Raw genomic sequence first — 20,057 nt, forward strand, 5'->3', positions numbered from 1 at the left:
ATTGGATAAAAAAACAAGACCCATCAATATGCTGTCTGCAAGAGACTCATTTTAGACCCAATGACACCTCCAGATTTAAAGTGAGGGGGTGGAAAACCATTTACCATGCTAATGGACATCAAAAGAAAGCTGGGGTGGCAATCCTTATACCACACAAATTAGATTTTAAACCAAAGACTGTAATAAGAGATGAGGAAGGACACTATATCATAATTAAAGGGTCTATACAACAAGATCTAACAACTGTAAATATTTATGCCCCTAACATGGGAGCAGCCAATTATACAAGCCAATTAATAACAAAATCAAAGAAACACATTGACAATAATACAATAATAGTAGGGGACTTTAACACCCCCCTCACTGCAATGGACAGATCATCTAAGCAAAAGATCAACAAGGATATATGGCCTTTGAATGACATACTAGACCAGATGGACTTTGCAGATACATTCAGAACATTCCATCCCAAAGCAAAAGAATACATATTCTTCTCTAGTGCACATGGAACATTCTCCAGAATAGATCACATCTTGGGTCACAAATCAGGTCTCAACTGGTACCAAAAGATTGGGATCATTCCCTGCATATTTTCGGACCACAATGCTTTGAAACTCAAACTCAATCACAAGAGGAAAGTTGGAAAGAACTCAATTACATGGAGGCTAAAAAGCATCCTACTAAAGAATGAATGGGTCAACCAGGAAATTAAAGAAGAATTAAAAAAATTCATGGAAACAAATGAAAATGAAAACACAACTGCTCAAAATCTTTGGGATGCAGCAAAGGCGGTCCTAAGAGGGAAGTATATAGTACTACAAGCCTTTCTCAAGAAACAAGAAAGGTCTCGAATGCACAAACTAACCCTACACCTAAAGGAGCCTGAGAAAGAACAGCAAATAAAGCCTAAACCCAGCAGGAGAAGAGAAATAATAAAGATTAGAGCAGAAATCAATGATAAATAGAAACCAAAAGAACAGCAGAACAGATCAACGAAAGAAACTAGGAGCTGGTTCTTTGAAAGAATTAATAAAATTGATAAACCCCTGGCCAGACTTATCAAAAAGAAAAGAGAAAGGACCCAAATAAATAAAATCATGAATGAAAGAGGAGAGATCACAACCAACACCAACGAAATACAATTATAAGAACATACTATGAGCAACTATATGCCAAAAAATTAGACAATCTGGAAGAAACGGATGCATTCCTAGAGACGTATAAACTACCAAAACTGAACGAGGAAGAAATAGAAAACCTGAACAGATTATATGTTAAAAAAAAAAAAAAGAAGAGGACAGTAGGAAGGGAAAAATGAAGGGGGGAAATCGGAGGGGGAGACGAACGAACCATGAGAGACTATGGACTCTGAGAAACAAACTGAGGGTTTTAGAGGGGAGGGGGGTGGGGGGATGGGTTAGCCCGGTGATGGGTATTAAGGAGGGCACGTACTACATGGAGGACTGGGTGTTATATGCAAACAATGAATCATGGAACACTACATCAGAAACTAATGATGTCATGTATGGTGACTAACATAACATAATAAAATAAAATAAGTAAAAAAAAAAAAAAAGAAAACCTGAACAGACCCATAACCAGCAAGGAAATGGAAGCAGTAATCAAAAATCTCCCAACAAACAAGAGCCCAGAGCCAGATGGCTTCCCAGGGGAATTCTACCAAACACTGAAAGAAGAAGTAATACCTATTCTTCTGAAGCTGTTCCAAAAAATAGAAATGGAAGGAAAACTTCCAAACTCTTTTTATGAGGCCAGCATTACCTTGATCCCAGAACCAGACAAAGACCCCACCAAAAAGGACAATTACAGACCAACATCCCTGATGAACATGGATAAAAAAATTCTCACCAAAATACTAGCCAATAGGATCCAACAGTATATTAAAAGGATTATTCACCACAACCAAGTGGGATTTATCCCTGGGCTGTAAGTTGGTTCAACATCTGCAAATCAATCAATGTGATACACTACATTAATAAAAGAAAGGACAAGAACCATATGATTCAATAGATGCAGAAAAAGCTTCTGACAAAGTATAGCATCCTTTCTTGATCAAAACTCTTCAGAGTATAGGGATAGAGGGTGCATATCTCAATATCATAAAACCCATCTATGAAAAACCCACAGCGAATATCATACTCAGAATCAAAAATATCATACTCAGAATATCAAAAACCGAGAGCTTTTCCCCTCAGGTCAGGAACACGGCAGGGATGTCCACTATCACCACTGCTCTTCAACATAGTACTAGAAGTCCTAGCCTCAGCAATCAGACAACAAAAAGAAATAAAAGGCACTGGAATCAGCAAAGAAGTCAAACTCTCAGGGACGCCTGGGTGGCTCAATCGGTTAAGCATCTGCCTTCGGCTGGGGTCATGATCCGGGGGTCCTAGGATCGAGCCCCACATCGGATCCCTGCTCAGCGGGGAGTCTGCTTCTCCCTCTCCCTCTGCTGCTGCCCCTGCTTGTGCTCTCTCTCTCTCTCTCAATCCAACAAATAACTTTTTAAAAAAGGTTTTTTTTTAAAAAAAAAAAGTCAAACTCTTACTCTTTGCAGATGATATGATACTTTATGTGGAAAACCCAAAAGACTCTTGCCCAAAATTGCTAGAACTCATACAGGAATTCAGTAAAGTGGCAGGATATAAAATCAATGCACAGAAATCAGTTGCATTTCTATACACCAACAATGAGACAGAATTAAGAGAAATTAAGGAGTCGATCCCATTTACAATTGCACCCCAAACCACAAGATACCTAGGAATAAATCTAACCAAAGAGGCAAAGGTTCTGTACTCAGAAAACTATAGAATACTCATGAAAGAAATTGAGGGAGACACAAAGAAATGGAAAAACGTTCCATGCTCATGGATTGGAAGAACAAATATTGTGAAAATGTATATGCTACCTAGAGCAATCTACACATTCAATGCAATCCCTATCAAAATACCATCCACTTTTTTCAAAGAAATGGAACAAATAATCCTAAAATTTGTATGGAACCAGAAAAGACCCCGAATAGCCAGAGGAATGTTGAAAAAGAAAACCAAAGCTTGTGGCATCACAATTCCGGACTTCAAGCTCTATTACAAAGCTGTAATCATTAAGACAGTATGGTACTGGCACAAAAAAACAGACACACAGATCAATGGAACAGAATAGAGAACTCAGAAATGGACCCTCAACTCTATGGTCAACTAATCTTTGACAAAGCAGGAAAGAATATCCATTGAAAAGAGACAGTCTCTTCAACAAATGGTGTTGGGAAAATTGGACAGCCACATGCAGAAGAATGAAACTGGACCACTTTCTTACACCATACACAAAAATAAACTCAAAATGGATGAAAGACCTAACTGTGAGACAGGAATCCATCAAAATCCTTGAGGAGAACACAGGCAGCAACCTCTTCGACTTTGGCCGCAGCAACTTCTTGCTCGACACATTTCCAAAGGCAAGGGAAACAAAGGCAAAAATGAACTATTGGGTCTTCATCAAGATAAAAAGCTTTTGCACAGCAAAGGAAACAGTCAACAAAACCAAAAGACAACTGAAAGAACAGAAGATATTTGCAAATGATATATCAGATAAAGGGCTAGTATCCAAAATCTATAACGAACTTATCAAACTCAACACCCAAAGAACAAATAATCTAATCAAGAAATGGGCAGAAGACATGAACAGACATTTCTGCAAAGAAGACATCCAAATGGCCAACAGACACATGAAAAAGTGTTCGACATCACTTGGCATCAGGGAAATACAAATCAAAACCACAATGAGATACCACCTAACGCTAGTCAGAATGGCTAAAATTAACAAGTTAGGAAACGACAGATTTTGGCAAGGATGTGGAGAAAGGAGAACCCTCCTACACTGCTGGTGGGAATGCAAGCTGGTGCAGACACCTGGAAAACAGTATGGAGGCTCCTCAAAAAATTGAAAATAGAGCTACCCTACAACCCACCTATTGCACTCTTGGGTACTTACCCCAAAGATACAAATGTAGTGATCCAAAGGGGCACCTGCATGCCAATGTTTATAGCAGCAATGTCCACAGTAGCCAAACTATGTAAACAGCCCAGATGTCCATAGACAGATAAATGGATAAAGATGTGGTATATATACACAATGGAATATTATGCAGCCATCAAAAAAGGGAAATCCTGCCATTTGCAATGACGTGGCTAGAACTAGAGGGTTTTATGCTAAGCGAAATGAGCCAATCAGAGAAAGGCAAGGATCATATGATCTCACTGATATGCGGAATTTGAGAAACAAGGCAGAGGATCATAGTGGAAGAGAGGAAAAAATGAAATAAGACAAAACCAGAGAGGGAGAGAAACTGTAAGAGACTCTTAATATCAGGAAACAAACTGAGGGTTGCTGGAGGGGAGAGCGGTGGGGGGATGGGGTGGCTGGGTGATGGACACTGGGGAGGGTATGTGTTGTGGTGAGTGCTGTGTGTTGTCTAAGACTGATGAATCACAGACCTGTACCCCTGAAACAAATAATAGATTATATGTTACTAAAAAAAAGATAAAGGGGATTAAGAAGTACAAACTTGCAGTTATAAAATAAGTCATGGAAATGAAAAATACAGCATAGGCAATAGTGCCTATAATACTGTATAATGTATGGTGACAGATGGTGACTACACTTATTATAGTGAGCAATAAGTAATATATAGAATTGGTGAATCAATATGTTGTACACCTGAAACTAATAAAACATTGTATGTCAACTATACTTCAATAATAATAATAAAACAATTTCAGGCCAAAGAAAAAAAGAATAGTGGATACCCTTCGCAAGTTGGAGAGTGACCAGAACCATGAGGGGTTCTAGAGTACTAGATATGCTAGTATGGTCAGTTAGTAAATATTCACTTGTGATCTGTGTACTTTTCTGGATGTGATATTTCAACACAAAGTTAGAAAAATAGACTCTTGGGGCGCCTGGGTAGCTCAGCTGGTTAAGCATCTGCCTTCAGCTCAGGTCATGATCCCAGGGTCCTGGGATTGAGCCCCACATGGGGCTACTTGCTCAGCGGGGAGCCTGCTTCTCCCTCTCCCTCTGCCGCTCCCACTGCTTGTGCTCTCTTGCTCTCTAATAAATAAACTAATTAATTAAAAAAATAGACTCTTACTTGCTTTCTCTACTTCATTCCCTCCTCCCTTCACTACTCAACTTACCTAAAATCATTCTTCCCAAAGCCACCAATGGCCTCCCAGTTACTAAACTCCAATGGTCATCTGGCATCCTGGCTGCCCCCCGAAACTGGTGACCCCTCCACCATCTTCATACTCTCTCTTGCTTCAGTTGCCAAGATTCTACTCCAGCTCCATTGTACATGCTTTGTAGGCCACTATTTCCCTCTCCTTTCGGGCCTTATCTTCCTCTGCCCATTTCTTGAAAGTTGGTGAGTCGGAGTAGTCCTTAACCCTCTTCCCTTCTCACTCTGGAGCAATTTCATTTGAAATCTAAGTCTTTGACTTCCACCCTATGCTACTGATGCCCAAATCAGTATTCCCAACCCCAGCCTCTCCCTAAGCCTCAGGCTTGCACGTGGAACTCCCCATGGACTTCTTCACTAAGCATTTCAATTGCTACCTCATAATGAGTTTCCTTTCTCCAGAACCCTGTTTTTCTCCGTCTCCCTACCTCACTTAATGGCCCTACAAGCCACACAAAGGACAACATCAAAGCAACTCTTTAATGAAACAATGAAAATAGACTTCAAAGACAGTCAGATGTGGTTGCTGCCTCCACCATCTAAACAAGTGGACAAATAATTACACCTCTTGTGATGAGTGCACTAACCGACAAAGGACCAGAGTAACACAGAGAAAAGAAATAACACACCACAACTGGAAATTCTGGGAAACAACTGCAGGGAGAAGGCAGAATCAACAATCAAAAGTTTATGCATTTCTTTCTTTTGGCAGCCACCCAACAGAATGATGTTAAGACTTAGTGTCACTAGGACCCCAGCCTCTGTAAAGAGCAGTAACAAAAGAAACCAAAGGTTTGGAACGTGAGGGTGATTTTTGAAACACCACAATCTTTTCAGCTATACCCATGAGTAGGTATGGTGTCTGAACACAGCAAATACAGAGCCATAAACCATGGCTGCTGCTTTAATAACACGGAAACTTTCTCAATCAAGAAGCTCCCTTTTAATATCAAGGTCAGATGGGTTTTGATGATAACATACCCAAAATTATTTGGTATCAAAAACTGCATAAATAAACGTAATGCCTTAATTATTGCATTTTACCTATTATATAACTTAGGAGTCATATAATCTGTACATTAAAATGTGCAGCTGTTTCCAAAGTTATTACACAAGACCATTTTTATATCTATCACTATGGAAATTAAGTGCATGTGGGGACATTTTTACAGTAAATGTCATTTAAAATTAGATATTCTCCTATTTATAGGAAATGAGGCATAATTACATATTTTTCCTCCAAATGTTACACTGGTTCTTTGATCTTCATTCAGTCAACCTTTTCTGCAATAATTTCCATCTGAAAGCATTTTTCATTAAAAACAAAATATTTTTGGGCGCCTGGGTGGCTCAGATGGTTAAGCGTCTGCCTTCGGCTCAGGTCATGATCCCAGGGTCCTGGGATCGAGTCCCACATCGGGCTCCCTGCTCCTTGGGAGCCTGCTTCTCCCTCTGCCTCTCTCTCTCTCTCTCTCTGTCTCTCATGAATAAATACATAAAATCTTTTAAAAAATAAAAATAAATAAATAAAAACAAAATGTTTTTAATCTGATTCTTTTTGGTTGTTTAAGAGATAAAAATCTGAAATGGAATTTTTTAAAAAGGGTCTGGAGCGCCTGGGTGGCTCATTCGGTTAAGTGTCTGCCTTTGGCACAGGTCATGATCCCAGGGTCCTGGGATCGAGCCCCACATCAGGCTCCCTGCTCAGCAAGGAACCGTTTCTCCTCCTCCCTCTGCCCCTCCTCCCCCCACCCCGCTCATGCTCTCTCTCTCAAATAAATAAAATCTTTAAAAAAAATTAAAAAGGTCTATGAAAACTGACAATACTTTTGAGGATATTCTTGTTCCAAAAAAATTAAAAACCCATAAAATGAAAAAATAAACTATGTGAAAGAATTTAGGGGAAAACAATCAACAATTTTGCCCAAACCAGGCTACACTGCTGTCCTTAGTAATGTGTTGTACACTGAATTAAAAATAAAGAGAAGCTAAATGAGTCCATATTCGTGAAATATCCAAAAAAAATATGTCTTCTTGCCATAATGAGCATTCAGTACCATATCTACATTTTATACAGCAATCCTTTCTCATCTGGAGAGCCACACACCAACCGGTAATCGAGGCTTTCTTTCTCTGAGAAGGGAGTTAGAGGGATACAATGGGAACCTGAAAATTATCTTCACTGTACTGTTCTGACTTCTTAAAAGAACAGTTATTCAGTATTACTTATATACTATTTTTATTTTATTTTAGATTTTATTTATTTGTTTGAGACAGAGAGAGAGCATGAGGGGGGGGAGGGTCAGAAGAAGAAGCAGACTCCCTGCCGAGCAGGGAGCCCGATGTGGGACTCAATCCTGGGACTCCAGGATCATAACCTGAACCGAAGGCAATTGCTTAACCAACTGAGCTACCCAGGCGCCCCCACTTATATACTGTTTTTTAAAAATAGGTAGATTCTCACCTCATACGCCTTAGGATGGCCACTATCAAAAAACCAGAAAATAGCAAGTGTTAGCAAGGATACAGAGACAGTGGATCCCTTGTGCACTGCTGGTGGGATTGTGAAATGGTGCAACACCTAGGGAAAACACTGTGGAAGTTCCTCAAAAAATTAAATTACATAGAATTACATAGAATTACCATTTGATCCAGCAATTCCATGTCTGGGCGTAGATCCCCAAAAAACTGAAAACAGGGTCTTGAGGATACACTCAGGTTCACAGCAGCATTATTCACAATAGCCAAAAGGTGAAAGCAACCCTACTGTCAAGGACATTATGCTAAACAAAATAAACCAGTCACAAAAGACAAGTCCTGTATGAGTTCATTTACATGAGGCATCTAAAGTAGTCAAATTCATAAAAAGAGAGAGTGAAATGGTGGTTACCAGGGCCTGGAGGAGGAAGAAATGGGGAAAAGTTTAATGGATAGAGAGTGTCAGTTTCCCAAGATAAGAAAGTTCTGGAGATTATCGTGCATCAATGTGAATATATTTAGCACTACTGAACTATACACTTAAAAATGGCCAAGATGGTAAATTTTTTGTTACATGTGGGGATTTTTTTTTTTAACCGCAATACAAAAAAATGAAACTAAAAAAATGGTTAAGATGGTAAAAAAAAAGAAAAAAATGAATGCAGCCAGAGAGGAAAATAAACAGCACGCCTCCTCAAAAAAAGCTTTTTCTCTTCAAAGCAGTAACCTTGATAGATCAAATACGGAGTCAGAATTTATTGCAACTATTTATATAACATATTAATAAAGAGAATTTACTTTTAATATGTGATCATATGGCTTCCATTTCTAAACGCTTTCAGATCAAATTTTAAGCCTATAAGAAAAGCAGTCTCAGTACATTTGAAATATAAGTGAGAAAAGCAGATTAGAAAATGGCATTGTTTAAAAGGTAGGGGGTTGTTGTAAGTTTTCTGAAAATGTGAAACTGAGGGTATGTGTAAGTATGCCCACAAACAAGTCTAAAAAAATATTAACCATAGTTGTCTATAAAGGTGGAGGAATTAAGGGTGATTCTTTATGATTCTTTAGTATCTTCTGTATTTCCTAAAGTTTTTACAACATACATTGAGTCATTTTGTAATATGCAAAGAATGAAAAGTGGCTGGCTCCTGAGTATATTCTAAAGAATCTGCCAAAGTATGAAGATCACTCCAAATGAAGAGGGGTAAAAATATTTTGATTTGTGAAGATATTTTTTTAATAAATCTGCTGATCAGTGACACCATGTCTTGGAAGAAATGTATTGACAAGATAATTAAATCTATCCTCTCAAAACGACCATTTGGATGGGCATTCATTTGGATGTATAAATCTGGGAACACTTACACTTTCACAACAACGGAAACCACAATCATTTTAGTCTGTTTCATAGTAAATGGATTACAAAGTCAGTATTTTAAGAGTTCAGACCTTAACCTACAAATAGAAAAATGGTCTTCCAACTACAACAAATACATAACTATTTTTTAAGACTTTATTTATGAGAGAGAAGGAGCACAAGCAGGGGGGAGGGACAGAGGGAGGGGCAGAGGGCAAGAAAGAAGCCGACTACCCGCTGAGCAGGGAGCCCGATGTAAGGCTCGATCTCAGGATCCCAGGATCATGACCTGAGTGGAAGGCAGAAGCTTAACCGAATGAGCCACCCAGGTGCCCCAATACAGAACTATTTTGTGAGAAACTCAATTCTGTAATTCTGCAGTAGAGTAACTGGTATCTCCCAGTTCTTCCTCATCCACCATAAACAAACTGTGATCTAAAGAGATAAGGGAGGAAAATGAGGCTGTCTTCAAGATTAACACTATCTCTGGCCTACATAAAACCAACTTCTATTTTATCTTTGGAGGGCAGAATTCACCACAAAATCAGGTCAGCAAAGCAACTACGTTTCATCTGCAACTGTTTCATATTCTACTCTTTAAAAATAGCTAATGGTTTTTGTTAAATTCACACAAAAAAGTAATAAACTTGTCTGATACACAGGAAGGAAATCTCAAGGCTGACAAGTGAGATTACTGTTCTTTAGGCACGTTTTGAGTCAGCTGGTTGGGCTGTACTGACGTCACAGACTTAGAACACACATGACACATAATCTACCTTGTTTCAAATTTATCTTGAACTTCCTCATTCAGGCAGAAATTTACCACTGCTTACCTAAACTCTTACGTATATATTTCTCTCTTTCTCTCTCTTTCTCTTTCGGAATGGCACCCCAATATCCATTCAATCTTTTCTGAGTTAAGGGAATACAAGGAGGAAAAAAATCAGAGGGGAACAATTTACTTCAAGAATTGTCTTTCAAACGTTTTCATTTTTTCAAGTAACTAAAAAATCTCCATTTTCTAAGAGGAAGAGCTATTTTGTCAAAGCAAAGTCTATCGAAACCCAGGTTTCATTTCCTAATAAACCACTGTGTTACAAAGAACACCGAACTCACTGATGACAACTGCCTTCAACCTCATCTCATTTATTCACAGCTTTTTCTTAAGGAAAAAAAAAATGGTAACATTTTTTTTAGAAAAAAAAGTGGCTGTGTAAGGCTCAATTCAGTTGATGATAATCCGGATTCATAATGAAAATCTCTGCAAAAATAAGGAACAAAAACAAGAAAAGTCAATATTTGGACTATACACAGCAACTTCTAACAGTGCTCCCAAATGATTTGACTCCACAAACAGGCTCAGGGTCAATATTTGCCAAGTGAGGTAAGCAATCAACAGAGGATTCAGGAAACTTGTTGGAGTCCTCGTATCACTTGGTGCTTACTGCTCACTTGCCAGTTTAACCCATGTCATAACACAACACATGAATCAGCACCTCTAATGGGAGAGGAGATTCATTTCAGCAAGCATAAAGAAAAACATTCTGTTATTTCACAAGGACTGACATCTGTGAGATGGGGGAGAAAAGAAAATGAAACCTTTACTATTTTCATATATCCTATTTAAAAAGACCAGTCAAACCTCAAGCTGTATTACAAAGCTGTAATTATCAAGACAGTATGGTACTGGCACAGGAACAGACACATAGATCAATGGAACAGACCAGAGAACCCAGAAATGGACCCCCAACTCTATGGTCAACTAATCTTCAACAAAGCAGGAAAGAATATCCAATGGAAAAAAGACAATCTCTTCAACAAATGGTGCTGGGAAAATTGGACAGCCACATGCAGAAGAATGAAACTGGACCACTTTCTTATACCATACACAAAAATAAACTCAAAATGGATGAAAGACCTAAATGTGAGATAGGAATAGACCAAAATCCTAGAAGGGAACACAGGCAGCAACCTCTTCGACCTAGAGTGCAGCAACTTCTTTGTAGACACGTCTCTGGAGGCAAGGGAAAAAAAAGCAAAAATGAACTACTGGGACTTCATCAGGATAAAAAGCTTTTGCACAGCAAAGGAAACAGTCGAAAAACCAAAAAACAACTGACAGAATGGGAGAAGATATTTGTAAATGCCTTATCAGATAAAGAGCTAGTATCTAAAATCTATAAAGAACTTACCAAATTCAACACCCAAAAAATCCAGTCAAGAAACGGGCAGAAGATATGAAAGGACATTTCTCCAAAGAAGACATACAAATGGCCAACAGACACGTGAAAAAATGCTCGACATCACTCAGCATCAGGGAAATACAAATCAAAACCACGATGAGATACCACCTCACACCTGTTAGAATGGCTAAAATGAACAACTCAGGAAACAACAGATGTTGGCAAGGATGTGGAGAAAGGGGAACCCTCTTACATTGTTGGTGGGAATGCAAGCTGGTGCAGCCACTCCGGAAAACAGCATGGAGGTTCCTCAAAAAGTTAAAAATAGAACTACCCTACAAGCCAGCAATTGCACTACTAGGTATTTATTCAAAGGAAACAAACATAGTGATTCAAAGGGGCACATGCACCCCAATGTTTATAGCAGCAATGTCCCCAACAGCCAAACTATGGAAAGAGCCCAGATGTTCATCGACAGATGAATGGATAAAGATGATATGGTGTATATATATACAATGGAATATTACTCAGCCATCAGAAAGAATGAAATCTTGCCATTTGCAACGACGCGGATGGAACTAGAGTGTATTATCCTAAGCAAAATAAGTCAGTCAGAGAAAGACAAATACCATATGATTTCACTCATGTGTGGAATTTAAGAAACAAAACAGATGAACAAAGGGGAACGGAAGAAAAAATAAAATAAGATGAAAACAAAGAGGGAGGCAAACCATAAGAAACTCTTAACTCTAGGGAACAAACTGAGGGTTGCTGGAGGGAAGGTGGGTGGGTGGATAGGGTAACTGGGTGATGGGCATTAAGGAGGGCACTTGATGGAATGAGCACTGAGTGTTATATGCAACTGATGAATCCCTAAATTCTACCCCTAAAACTAATAATACAGTATATGTTAACTAAATTGAGTTTAAATTAAAAGTTTTAAAATTAAAAAAAATAAAAAGATTGGTCAAATGAATGAATAGATATTTCTGAAAAAAGAAACCACTGGATATCCCTCCCAACCAGAGCTATTAACACACGCTTGTGAATCTATCTCTAGCTACCACAAAGGGCTCCTCATCCTCGCCCAACCAAACAAAGACATCCTTAAGTTGGAGCCAGTGTGGGCTTTGAATAAAACACACTGAGTTGCTTCAAAGAGTCAGAAAAGAAGTAGGAAGACAAAGGGTGACTGTATTTAAAATGCTTTTAAAACAATATTCATTCAAAATACAACTGTACTATCTATAATGCTATTATAAAAATACAGCTTAATATTCAAAGTTATAGGCTCTCAGCATACTGCAAACTCTCCAACCCTTGCTCTAAATTCTTGCTTCTACCACTTTTAGTATACAATGAACAGTTTTAAAACCCACTACATTAAGAAATTGGCACTGTTCAACTTTTCTAAAAGAACTGGCATGAGGCCATGCAGAAATTAGGAAAAACTCAAAGTGAAAAACAAGTAACTTCCAAATTCTAAGATTTATCTTCAGACTGAGAGATTTTTTTCCCTTGAAATTATCTACATGAACTTTCATGTTGTATGCACTAACCATAAAATTCCACTTAATCACTACTGGGGAAAATCAACTCTTTTAACTTGCATTTCAAAAATCTTTTGGCACTTTCCTGTCATAAATGTCAACTGTCGAGTTTTGGAAACAGATACGTTTCTTTGCTATAGAGATGTTTTATGCATCTAATTACTTGCAGTAATTTTAAATGTACCATACAAACAAATATCAAAGTTCATTTCTTAGCCTCTAAAAACTTCCAGTCTAGCCTAGAAAAGACAGAATTGTGGAGCACACATACACATAGATCCTCTAATCATAAATATGCGTAGGCCTCACAGGGTAATAAATTCATTTATCATAAATATCTAGTCGATTATCTACTGTTTTCCATTTGTCTCTGCTCCCCATTCTTTTAAGGTACAATCCATCTGCATCTTCCTTCTCCTCTTTCAGTGTTAGCTGCATACAAGAGGCCATTAGCATTTTAGATGGAAGAGTGTTACGGTGTCCTGAGCAGAATTCAGCTCTATATGAGAAGTGAATTTATCCAAGTTTCATCTATTTGTGACAGTCCTAAATCCAGGGTGCTACCTGAAACTCTAGATCACTTCAGGAGACAGATGCGATGCAGAAGGGATAGAAAATAGCTTATATTCATACAGTGCTTAATAATTTACAGTTCTTTCCACATGTTATTTTATTTGAACCTCCCAACAACCCTGTGCCAAATGGAGGGGCATATTACTGGCCCCGCAGTACCTTGATATGGGGACTCTGAGAAATTAAGAAACCTCATTAAAGTTGCTCAGCCAGAAACCAAAAACTCTATCAACTGAACCTGATCCTGTGCTTTCTGACATCATCCAGTGGGGCTGGGCAGTTTTTCTTCTTTGTGATCTACCACCCAACATCTTTGAAGGGTAAGAAAGGAAAAAAATCCAATTAATCCTGCACATAAATATGTATTTATGTGAGTAAATACATATGCATATATACATATATGATAAATATATACACATAGTAAATATATATGTGTATATATAAATATATGTATTCACTATAACTTCTCAAGGACTCTTTTGGAGATGCTTGAATTGTAGGAGAGAAATCTTTATCATCTTTCCAAATGTGTGCCGTTTAAAATAATATTCAAGTAAAATAAAGTTACACCACTTCTTTTGCAATTTACAGGTGATTTTCCTTTTCCATTTAGCAGTGTTATTCTCCCCTCAGTCTGTACTAGTGATATACTATTTATGGTATGAAAATTAATTTCAGAAGGTAAGATAGGCAATAAAGGCATCACATCAAGACCAAACAGCCACAAAGAGTATGCGAGGTAGTAATGCCTTATAGCCAAGGACACGGTTACCTCAGGCTCCTGTGAGTGGGGAGCTCTGAGTGCAGGTCATATCTCTGTCCTTCAGGAAGGAACTGCCAGAGTTTTCAGGAGGCCAAGTTCTCTCCCTCAAGATGTCTGATGATTCCCCATCTCCAACCCACATCTTGCATGAAAACGCCATACTCTTGGGTTACATGTCAACTGATCACCACATGATGATGTCCACAGACACTTCAGGGGAGCCAATCTGTTCAAAATCAAATGATGACCTCCCTTCCCCCAAACCCACCTCAGCCTTCTTCCACTTTCAGATCTCACTGAATAGTTCTAACAGCTCCTCGATTTTCCAAGCTAAAAGCCTGGGCAGCATCCTTAAATTCTCCTTTTCTCTCCTCTGCCGCAGCCAGTCAACAACCAAACTTTGAAATTAAAAAATACTTTTGGAAAGCCCCAAGACCATGCACCACCATAACACTATTACATAGCAGCCTCCTCCAAGAAGCCCACTAAAAGTAACAGCTCACGTTTATCAAGCCCTTACTTGATACCAAGCACTGTGTGAGGCTTTGGGTCTGAGTTAATTTAACCCACACAAAAATTTGAGGTTGGTGCTAGTCTTATCCTTGTTTCACAGATGAGGACACAGCTACAGAGAATTTGAGTATCTTGCCCACGGGAACACGGTGAAGCCTAAGGTCTTAACACAGCGCCGAACTCTTCTGTGTCCTTGCATCCGCTTTTCTGCTCTGCTTAGAAGGCTTCCAATTGTGTCCGCCCAGCTTCAAAGGTCAGCGCAAGCAATGTTCTCCTCTACAAAGGCTCCTGATGCCCCCTGCTGGTGCTCACTCCTCTAAGTCAGTAGTTCTCAAGGGTGGCTACACACTCTACAAACTGGATGCCTACATCCCAATCCTAAAGATTCTGACGGCATTGGCCTGCGCGCAGCCTGGGCAGCAGGACTTGCTCCCTAGGTGATTCTAAGGTGTAGCCAAAGTTGAGACCCAATGGTCTATACTTCCTGCAACTTTTACATCAGAGCACTTACCACACTGCATTGGAATGGGCCGTTTCTGCACCACTAACCTGAAGTTTTAGTCACCTGGGGGGCGGGGTGGTTCAAAACCAGAGGTTCCTGGACCTCACATAAAAAGGAAATCAGACCCATGGGCAGGGCCCTGGAAAATGTCTCTCAAATAATTCTGGCATGCGGCCAAATCTGGAGACTCTGTCCTGGGTAAGAACTAAGACTTTTTATTAGTACCAGCGAGGGTGTAGCACGGTGCTCAGTCATAGCTGGACTATGATAAACATTTGTGTAATGAATGAAAATCTAGTAACATGAAACTGGAGACTGGGTATATATTTTCAACTCCAGCAGCAGCACCTAGAAAAACTGCTTCCTGGAATAGTGTGCAAATACAGACTGGGCAGCTTTTCAAATGTGTTTTTTAATCCACCAGTGCCCCCTACTGACCTGAAGATGGATAAATCAAAACAATGGTTCCAGTTTAAATATTTTAATTGTATATGCACATAACTAGTCACACACACAGTACTATTTCCACCAACACCTATACTATCAATTCCTTTCCACTCCGGTCCTGGTTGACCCAAGCTGATAACTCTTAAACCCAGATGAATCCTACCATTTGCTGGTCCCCACTTCCAGGAGGCAGCCATGATGAACCTCCCGAAGCAGTTCTCAGAAGAGTCCTCAACGACCCTCACTGACCTTTTTTTCCTTTGGTCAGTGCCTCTTGCAAATCCCACCACACTCATACAATCAATCTACTTTTAAAAACACAAGAAACCATTCATCTACCCATCTGCTTCAGTTCTTGCTATTCAAAGTACGATGGGGGACCAGCAGCATCTGTATCATCCAGAAGCTCGCTAAAAAAAAAAATGGACACCAAGAGGCCCCACCCCAGACCTACTGGAGCAGAGCTGCATGTACATTAAAGTTTGAGAAGCACTGGTTCTTAACTTTCTCAACTACTAGACCTAACACCGCCATTCTATGACAAATATTCTAAGTAACTGTTTTGCTATCTTGAAATAAAATTTATCACCCATCTACACATGTAAGACCAAAAAAAGAGAGACCAGTATACTGATTTGATGGTAACATGTTAGAGAACAAAAGTGAAAGATTTATAAGAAGAATTATATTTCAGTATATAAATGTTAAAAACAACTAAATTAAAGACATGCAGAACAATCCAAGTTTCCAAAATGTATCCCAAATGGCTGGTACTGTCTGGCTGAGAACCACTGGTCTACCATCACTCCCAACCTTCTCTTTCCAGCTCACAGAAGGAAGGCAACATCTTTCCTCCTTTTTGACGCTGAGGCATTCTCTCCTCTAAAAGCCCCCTCCTACATTCCTCCCTAATGCCATAAACACTGCCAAATCTTGAATACTGGAACAACCACAAAAACAACTCTACAATCTTGACCCAACATGTCCTTCTAGTTACCATATTCTCTCTCCTTCCCTTGAAGGAGAAAGTCAAATTTATCAACCCCACCATTGTGTCCATTTACTCATGTCTCAATCACCAACCCATATTAATATAGCTTTCATTTCCATCAGTAAACCCACATGTATAAAAGTCACGAAAGCTTTCCAAATTGCCCAAATTAACAAACACTTCTCTAAATTCATCTAACTTATCTCTGTAATGGACATTGCTGGTCGCACATCCAAACTCCATTCCCCACTGTGTTAAATTCATTTCTCCCCCACGTGTTTAAGGTAAACTGACCCCATCCCTAGCGGATCCTGTTTAGTCCAAGCCAATCAGAGCATGGCATTCCCCTGGCACTGGCTATCAGGTCAGGGGCGGACATGTGACCTAAGTTGGTCCAATCAGATTGAAGGAAAAGCGTAATCCAAGCATGGAAGTTTTGTCCTCTCCCCTGCTCTAGTGAATGAGAAAGCATGTGTTACTATTGCCAGTCATGCTACAACCATAAGGGGAACCAATCTTACCATGGAAAGCCAAGAAATGAGCCCAGGTCCTTGATAACGTTGTTGACCCACTGGAATCCACCCTTCCTTTAGACTTTGTGAGAGAATTCTCCTTACTATTTAAGTAACTGGGTTTGCCCAGCTGAAAGCATCCTAACATAGCCTGTCCTCCTTGAAACTTTTTTCCCTTGATTTTCTAAACATCACCCTTTTGTACACCTACTTATCAGAAGTTGCTTCTCGAACATCTCTGGCCTCCCCTCTTCCTCTGCTTATTTCTTATATTTTGGTGTCTGCCATGGTTTGTTGTGATCTTTTCTACTCAAACTATATGTTTGAATAATTTAAGCTGAGCTATACTAGCACTCCCCACAAAGGAGTACCACTGCTGATGCTCCCCAGCTCATCCACCTGAGGAATTCCTACTTGTCTTTCAAAATTAATGTAAATGTCTCCTCTGTGAAGCCTCCCCTTAAGTTCCCAGCGGTTCTTTGCCCTTTTTTCTGTGCCACAGACCCTATGGACCCCTTCTCAAAATAATGCTTCTAACTGCATAAAATGCCAACTATACTTCAATAGTTATAAAAACATTTTTAAAACTCAAAACGTGATATAGTAATATATACTCATTACCTCATTAAATAAAAGGACCTATCAGTGAGTCTTTCAACTACTGTAATTTTGAAGTAGTGATGACCATAAATGATACCTTGCGATCTGCAAAAATTGTGATATGAAAGTATCTGTGACATCTGTTGGTCCTGTGACTTCTATTGATGACAGGTACTGCTAATACTATTGTGATTTATTGCTGTACTAGCTTATTAAATTAATTGCTCCCAATGAACCTCCTCACATCCATGCTCTTGTATAGTGCATCCATATTGACTCTGGCTTGGCCATGTGACTTGTTTTGACATCAGCAAATGTGATGCAAGCAGGTAAGTGTTTGCACAATCGGACTTGCCCTCTTGGAACCCAGTGACCATGTGAGGAAGCCCAAGGAAGGCAAAATGAGGGGCACCAAGCCCCCATACATTACAGTAAGGCCACCTTAAAGTCTAGGCACCAGCTGAATTCAGCCACTTGGGGATACGAGAACTGCCCAGGCAACCCACTGATGATGAGAAATAATAAATTATTGTAGTTTTAAGGCACTGGTTTTCACTGGCTTGTTACCCAGCAACAGCTAACTGGAACAGTTACCTACACTCATAACTGAAGGAAATGTTAACATTTCAGTTGCAGATTGGTGAAAATAAAGATTTTTTTTCCATCAGGGTTTAGGGACTCCCCTGATTCTATCTACAGACCCACTGAGGGGCTGAAGACCACAGGTCAAGAACCCCCGGTGTAGAGAGGAACCCCTGAGGCAGAGGAGATCCTGCTCTCCTTTCTACTACCACAGTGCATTGTTGATACCCATATAAACTGATCACAGCATATCCTTTGTTGGTGCAACCCTAAAACTGAGCTGAGCTCCTAGCACATAATAGGTGTTCAACGCAAATTTATCGAATGAATGCAAGTTGCTTATGATCTGTAGTGGTAAGTAAACCAGCCTGAAAACAAAATAAAAGTAAATACTTAGATGGCCCTTCTATATGCCAAGAGCTCTTCCAAGTGCTTTACACTCACTTATTTATTCCTTATAACAACCCTATGAAGTATATGCTATTCCCCCAAATTCACCGATAGGAAAACAGGCACAAAATGGTTAAATGATGTGCCCAAGGTCACCCAGCTAGAAAGTGGCAATGCCAGGACTATAAGGCCGAATCCATGTTCTGATTTTATAGTCTGTCCTGATGTGCCCAGAGGACATTGCAGAACCACAATAAAACTTTTAAACAAGTAGTACAATTTTGAGATTTCATTAGCACTATTTTATGGGTGCTATGCTTCTTGAAGACTCAATTTTGTAGACTAATTTCTCGTAGCTTGTGATTTCTCATGATAGAAAACATTATTTACTTTTTTTTTAAAAGTAGTAGAATAATGGCTTCGGGTTAAAATGCAGATTTTCGAAACAAAGAAAAGCGATTTCTTTCAAAGGACAAAAGTTCGTCAAACGTAAAGAAGGGGATCGACTTGTCTATACTAAATAATGTTCACTTGGGAGGGGAACTAAGTTCCAGCTTCCCACCCTTCCAGCCATTCCCACACCAGCTTCCCCAAATTCTACAGCAGCTTCTCCAGAGGTGACCCTCCCCCATTCACACACCAGGTTTTGAAACCTGACCCCGCCAAGCAACTAAAGCCGAACCCTGCAGTGCCCTGGGCTGGCCTCTCCTTACCCAAGAACCCAATAAGGAACCATCGGGAGGTGGGGTGGGTGAATACTTTGGGGGGTACTTTAACTTTTCAAAGTGTTTTATTCACGAGAGCAAGACCCACAGGGCCCGCCCACCCACCCGGGGATCTCACGCCTCCGCCCGGCAACCTTTCGCTCCTAGCGCATCAGTGAATGAACTGCGGAGTCCGGACGCACCCGGCCCGGAGGCGGGAAAGCCTCGGGGCGAACCGGGCCTAGCCCCCGGGAAAGCCCACGAGAGCGCGAGTAGGGCTCCGCGAGGCCGGGAGGGGGCAGTGACAGCTGTGACCCGGCTCCACGCTCTCACCTTGAACATGCTGCTGGCAAAGGTGGCTCCGGCGGGGTGACCCCGGCCTTGGCCCCGCCCACTACAGAGAGGTGGCTACGGCGGCCGGGTAGGGCCCTGATTCCTCTGACCGCAAGCGGGCCGCGGTGCGGATGACTGCGGAACAGCCAATTCGATCCCGCGAAGGATTTGTTCGGAAGCCTGGTCTGGGAGCGGCGTCGCTGAGCGGTAACGCGTCGCTCCTCAGTCAGGGAGCGAACGCAAGCCCCGCCTCCCGGAGGCTCCGCCCCTGCGCCGACCGTTGCTAGGCGGCAGGAAAGCGCCAGCTCAGTGTGGGCGG

General features: G+C 40.3%; 1 protein-coding gene across 5 annotated transcripts in view; it reads right to left on the reverse strand.

Moving 5' to 3' along the window:
- The window catches only part of APOO (apolipoprotein O), a 160,931-nt gene extending 140,939 nt beyond the window's left edge, over window positions 1-19,992 (reverse strand). For 3 of the 5 annotated variants that reach the window (XM_032389521.1, XM_032389524.1, XM_032389523.1), the window contains exon 1: window positions 19,739-19,988. In XM_032389521.1, the coding sequence (XP_032245412.1) occupies window positions 19,739-19,747 (9 nt within the window). In that variant the 5' untranslated portion in view covers window positions 19,748-19,988. Of the gene's footprint in view, window positions 1-19,738 lie in introns of all 5 variants that reach the window. The other 2 variants (XM_032389516.1, XM_032389517.1) reach the window with 2 other exon arrangements.
- Window positions 19,993-20,057: the final 65 nt, after the last annotated feature.

This window comes from Phoca vitulina, unplaced genomic scaffold (assembly GCF_004348235.1).
Source record: "Phoca vitulina isolate PV1807 unplaced genomic scaffold, GSC_HSeal_1.0 scaffold55, whole genome shotgun sequence".
Lineage (NCBI taxonomy): Eukaryota > Metazoa > Chordata > Mammalia > Carnivora > Phocidae > Phoca > Phoca vitulina.